At 36.4% G+C, this 5,695-nt stretch overlaps 1 protein-coding gene and 1 pseudogene across 1 annotated transcript in view; one reads left to right on the forward strand and one right to left on the reverse strand.

Annotated features, from left to right (window-relative positions):
- The window catches only part of PIAS1 (protein inhibitor of activated STAT 1), a 140,480-nt gene that overhangs the window by 46,102 nt on the left and 88,683 nt on the right, over window positions 1-5,695 (reverse strand). Inside the window, exons 3-5 of the mRNA XM_017513592.1 lie at window positions 4,900-4,984; window positions 4,599-4,646; window positions 735-825 (exon numbers count right to left, since the gene is read on the reverse strand). Coding sequence (XP_017369081.1) covers window positions 735-825; window positions 4,599-4,646; window positions 4,900-4,984 — 224 coding nt within the window. The remainder of the gene's footprint in view (window positions 1-734; window positions 826-4,598; window positions 4,647-4,899; window positions 4,985-5,695) is intronic.
- On the forward strand, window positions 7-728 carry LOC119468801 (annotated as a pseudogene).

Here is a 5,695-nt window from a genome sequence, read left to right on the forward strand (position 1 = left end):
CACACCAACAGGAGCCGCCACCATGTCTGCGCATGTGCAGCGCATGGACGTGCGGAACTGCTCGTTTCCTGATCTAGAGGAGCAAGCCGACTAACAGGAGCCGCCACCATGTCTGCGCATCTGCAGCGGATGGTCGTGCGGAACTGCTCGTTTCCTGACCAAGAGGAGCAAATTGACCTACGGCACCAAGACCAGTAACCTGAAGGCCCGCACTCCTTCCGCTACAACGGGCTGATTCACTGCAAGACTGTGGGCGTGGAGCCGGCAGCCTACATGCAGACCATCATCAACAAGAATGCTCGCGCCATGCTCCGCAGCATCAGACACATGATCTGCAAGAACAAGTACCGCCCCACCTGCACATGGCAGCCATCTGTAGGGCCAGCGCCATCCTGCGCAGCCAAAAGCCTGTGATGGCGAATAGGAAGCGGACCCGCCCCACCAAGGGCTCCTGAGCCCCCTGTTCCCAACCCAAAGCAATCGTCAGCTGGCTTTCTCAAAAAAAAAAGTACAACACTAAAACTACAACACCCAACTCCAAATCCTATGTCCCCAAAGCTAACATCACAGCTGCTAACTGTACATAGTTGGTACAAGTGTTTCACCTAGTCATATGAATATATATCCAAAATAAATATGTTTTCTTAAGGAAAAACTATGATTTAACAACAGCTGTGATGACTCATTTGATAGTTATGTTGGCAATGCATAAAAAAATAGCTTTTAGGACTTACTGGAAGGCTGCAAGGTTTTGTATTCACTTTCACACAAAGATTGGGTGGGAAGTGATCTTCTTGTGGACAACTAGTTTCTGATAAACAAAACCTAAACAACAAAGACAAGTTTAATTTCCTTTATTAAAAGATGACTTCATTAGTATTTTTGTTCAACAGATAAATTTAAATGGTAAATTTAAAAACCAAAAGGGAGAAGTATAAAAACTGGACTTTTTAACAAATTAATAAGCATATGTAAATAGGCTTAAAATAAATAATTCTGTCAATGTAGAGTTGTGGCAATCATGACTATCACCCTGTAGTTGTCTTCGTGATATTGCCAATTATTTGGTTAAGCATGTTCTGAGAAGCACTAGCTTCTTCAGAGATTAACAGATGTTAAAAGGAAAAAAAAAGTCTCATTAAATAAAAATTAAGAAATTCTGAATCAAAACAAGCTTCCTTAATACAGAACTTTTCAGAGCTTTTAATAAGCTAATAAGCATTATAAATAAGCATTCCTCTCTTGAGGAAGAGCCAGCACCTGTATGCAGTATTTTCCAAATTTATTTGCCTATGAAACACTCTTGGTTCTTAGCAGAAAATACTGAGAATGCTTTTAAAAGTCCATCCCCGGCCAGGCGCAGTGGCTCAGGCCTGTAATCCCAGCACTTTGGGAGGCCAAGGCGGGTGGATCACGAGGTCAAGAGATCAAGACTATCCTGGTCAACATGGTGAAACCCCATCTCTATTGAAAATACAAAATAAAAAAATTAGCTTGGCATGGTGGCGCACACCTGTAGTCCCAGTTACTCAGGAGGCTGAGGCAGGAGAATTATTTGAACCCAGGAGGTGGAGGTTGTGGTGAACTGAGATTGTACCATTGCACTCCAGCCTGGGTAACAAGAGTGAAACTCCATCTCAAAAAAAAAAAAAAAAAAAAGTCCAACCCCAGGACCGGTAAGCCAAGGTACTCCTTATTTTTTAAGAACTGAAGATACTGAATATTATTTGTGTTATATCCACATGAATTTATAATACTATTTTAGAAACTTATAAAAATATTTCTAAATTAAATGCACAATCTTTTGGAAATTACCAAGGATAGGTACACAATCTGTAAATTCTCAGTCTATTCACTCTTATTATTATTTTGCTATTTAAGGCATTTATTCTTTATTAGTACCTATTCTCAATACACACCTAAGGCTCATTGCATTGTTACAGAATGCTCATAGCACCTTTGAGTTATACAGTTGGGAGAACCCTATCTCCGAATTGTATGAAATATTCCTCATGTGCAAATAATTCCTCTCAACACCTGTTATGGGGGTCTTAACCTGCTGGCCATGAAATCTGAGTTTAGGAATAATGCACAAAAAAAAGGCAATTTTATATGTAAACTATTATGAGCGCATATATGTGTTTGTTTTTATAGGAAAACCATCCACAGCTTCTATCAAATTCTCAAAGGGATCAGGGATCCATAAAAAAGTTAAGATTTACTGATCTACAAAGATTTTCTAGAAGTATACTTAGCAAACAGATGTCAAAACTCACAGGACCATCTTTAACCCTAGCCGAACTTTCCATTACAGGCTAATTCTTTATGCTGCAACAATTAAGAAGATGTGACAGAAGATCACTGCGTTAAATAATTATTCCAACACATTGACTAATTTAAAACATGGACCCTGGCTGCCTGAACCTTTTCCTATAGGAAAAGAATAATGTAAATGACAAGTCAGGACCTATTCAACTAATCTAAATCGCTCTAATGAAGTGAAGAGAAAAAAACAAAAAAAAGGAATAGCAGAAAGTTTCTGTGAAATGGTTCATGGGGCAGACAGGAGGGAGTGGAGCGGGCAGGCGCAACATAAATGAAAACAAACTAGGTAATAGAGAAAATCTGAGTCCTAATTCTCAACTAATTATTTTCATCCTTTAGATAAACATTTATAATTAGGATAGCAGATAGGCATACACTCCTAACTTAAATAATACACTATGGCTGCAGACCTAGCAACACGGGGTGGGGAGAGAGATGAACTATTTTATTAAAACACAAAGAACCACCTATCAATTACCAAATATAACACAAGATGGTTCTTTTTTTTTTCCCCCCCCCAGGTCCTGGAGATAAATTTGAATTAAAAATGTCAGTCATCAAAATTCCCTTGGAATCTCTGAGTTAGATAGCTGATCTATCTAAACAACTTTGCTTCAAAATGTGGACCACACCTGTTGCTGATTTAAAGAATGTATGTATATTAATACAAAACACTTAGTAACTAGACCGTTTATTATAGAGCTATGGTTTCTAAACTCTATTTTAGTCTTGGGACCCTGTCTTCAAGTGAAAACTAACCCAGAGTCAAACATGCAAAACAGATAAAAGATAAAAGCAGACCCACTTTGGTTCACACTGTGTATGCATTTAGGAGAGAGGGAGAGGGAGAAGGGGAGGATGACAGAAGACTGTGAGCCCCTAAGAGTGGCTTCATGCAACAAGTTTGAAAACCACTGATTTAAAGGATAATGTCAAAGATCAGTAGAAGCAAAATATAAACTGTTGAGGCAGGAAGTGAAGACGACTACAGCAATATGAGATTAACTATGGAGACATCTTATTTTTGTCCTTTAATTTATTCAGTCATTATCACAATCTGCCTGACACGTAAAATATATCTTTTATACAGAATCAACTTTGCAGTGCCTTCCAAAACAGAAACTGAGATTATCACTAGCCTACTGGGGTAAGGTCCAGTCATACTGTTTTATGGTATAAAAGCTATTAAGTACAGTCATATCCTTTCTAGAATCTTCAACTCAACTTTCAAGTTTAACTCTGTTTTCTCATTGTTTTTATGTTATTATTTCAAAGCCTAGATGAGAGGTTTCCATATGGTTCCATGAAGTGCTGGGCAGGTGTTTCAGATCTCCTTTTTGGCCTCCTAGTGTATTTATAATTTGTACATACAACTTAGTATCTGATTATTGAGACAAGGCTATCTGTTTGATTTATCCTCCCCACAATTATAGGGAAAACAGCTTCCTGAGGAAAACAACTGTTATATTTTCTCTTCCATTCCTATTGCAACAGTGTGGGACATTTAGGTTGGTAAACTGAATAATAAAAGCATAATATGATGGTTTATATAAGCATGGTTTATATAAGGGAGATACAAATATACAAGGGAGACATATACGGAAGAGACATAATACAAAATATTTCTTAGATACTCTGAGATAAGTGAATGGGTTAAGAAACGAAACTGAATAAGGGGACTATGAATCTATGTCGAAAAATTTCTCATTAGTCTTTGAAAATTTTCAAGAGATGTCTCAAACGGATTCGAAATTAGAGCATACTTAAATTAATTATTTAAAATAGAGAACAAAACAAATTAGAATATTTTGGTCTTTGTTAGCCCATGGGATACTGTAGACTTAAGTACTAATTCCTTATCCACAGTACTTTGCCTCTTATGGAGATAAGGCCCGTGATTTCATAAAACTTGATACATATTGTAAAATATTATTAGCTGGAGCTTCTCAACCAACTGAGGGCAATCAAATATGGCTAGATATATAGTACATGACTAACTGTTATATTAAAATCTACATTGGGGGGTAGGCAGGCAGGTGGGAGAAAAAATTCAAATTGTATGACAATTAGGGTATCTCATAACAGGAGAATGTTTTCCGTCACCCAAATATCTAAACCTAATAATTTCAATACACTTATTGAAAAATCAGGTAGATTTCCTCTTAAGTTTTTTAAGAAATATTATCTTTAAAAAAATTTTTTTTCCATCTCCCTTTCCCGATAAAGAATATTATCTTTTAAACTTTGAATATGTCCTATAGTCAGCACTGTACCTTAACTGGACCTGTACTGTGAAGTCACATTTGGTCCCAGAAATATCCCTAGAACAGACAGAATAAGAATTACAGTTACTTTTAAAGTATTCACATGAAAGTTCATTTAAAGACACTCCAGAAAAGTTTTTCAAATTATCATAAATGTAACTGTTCTTAGAGTAACTAGCACACTCTATTTTCATTACTAATATTTGCATCATGGAAATGCTAACTCACCAATCACTGTTTTTAAAAATCATTTATTATAGACTACTGAATTCAAAGGTCAAACTGCAAGTTACACGTGACGACAACTTACATGGAACTACTGATTTGCTGCACTTGTTGTGGTGTCAAGGCAAATGCAAAACAGGTTTCTCGAAAGCGCTGACTGTTGTCTGATGCTAAAGAAGACAAGAATACTTTCAATTACCTTTAAATTTGCCAGTAAAGACAACAGCAAAAAAACACACTCACATGTCTTTAATTAACTGGAACATATTCTAGAGTTTAGATAACAAGGCAATTAAAGCACTGAAAAATAAGAAATACACTAATTGTAATATAACAAACAGTAATAGAAACAAAAATGGCTAATTCCAGAATAACTTAGCAGGATTCAAATTCAGAAATACATAATCAAAGAAAAACTAATAAACATTTATCTACTCATGTAAACGTTTGCATCTAAAGAGCACAGCTGTATAAAAATATACTAATTTTACTTAAAATAGAATGACATAAACCCATTTAGAGAGATGGTTTCTGGAAGGAATAACAAACATACCTGTCTTGAGGTCTGCACAGGTGCGATGATATTGATTTATACGGCAAATTAAGAATTTTATCATCTCCTGTTTAACTCCACCATGCAAGTGTTATACAATAAATATCATATAATTTTTCTCCTAATCTTAGATGAGTTGAGTTCAAAATTTGCTTATTGTCACTAACTCAAAGAAGGAAAGAGTTGTAAAAAACAAAGAAGAGAATTAAGAGAGGAAAGAAGGGAGGGGAAGAGAAGTGGCAAGAAAGAAAAAGGCATGCAAGCAGGCGGTAAAGCACAGTCAGACTAGGGCAGGGGTTCTTGAAGTATGCCGTTATGAGCAACAATA

This window comes from Cebus imitator, unplaced genomic scaffold, assembly GCF_001604975.1.
Source record: "Cebus imitator isolate Cc_AM_T3 unplaced genomic scaffold, Cebus_imitator-1.0 Scaffold496, whole genome shotgun sequence".
Classification (NCBI taxonomy): domain Eukaryota; kingdom Metazoa; phylum Chordata; class Mammalia; order Primates; family Cebidae; genus Cebus; species Cebus imitator.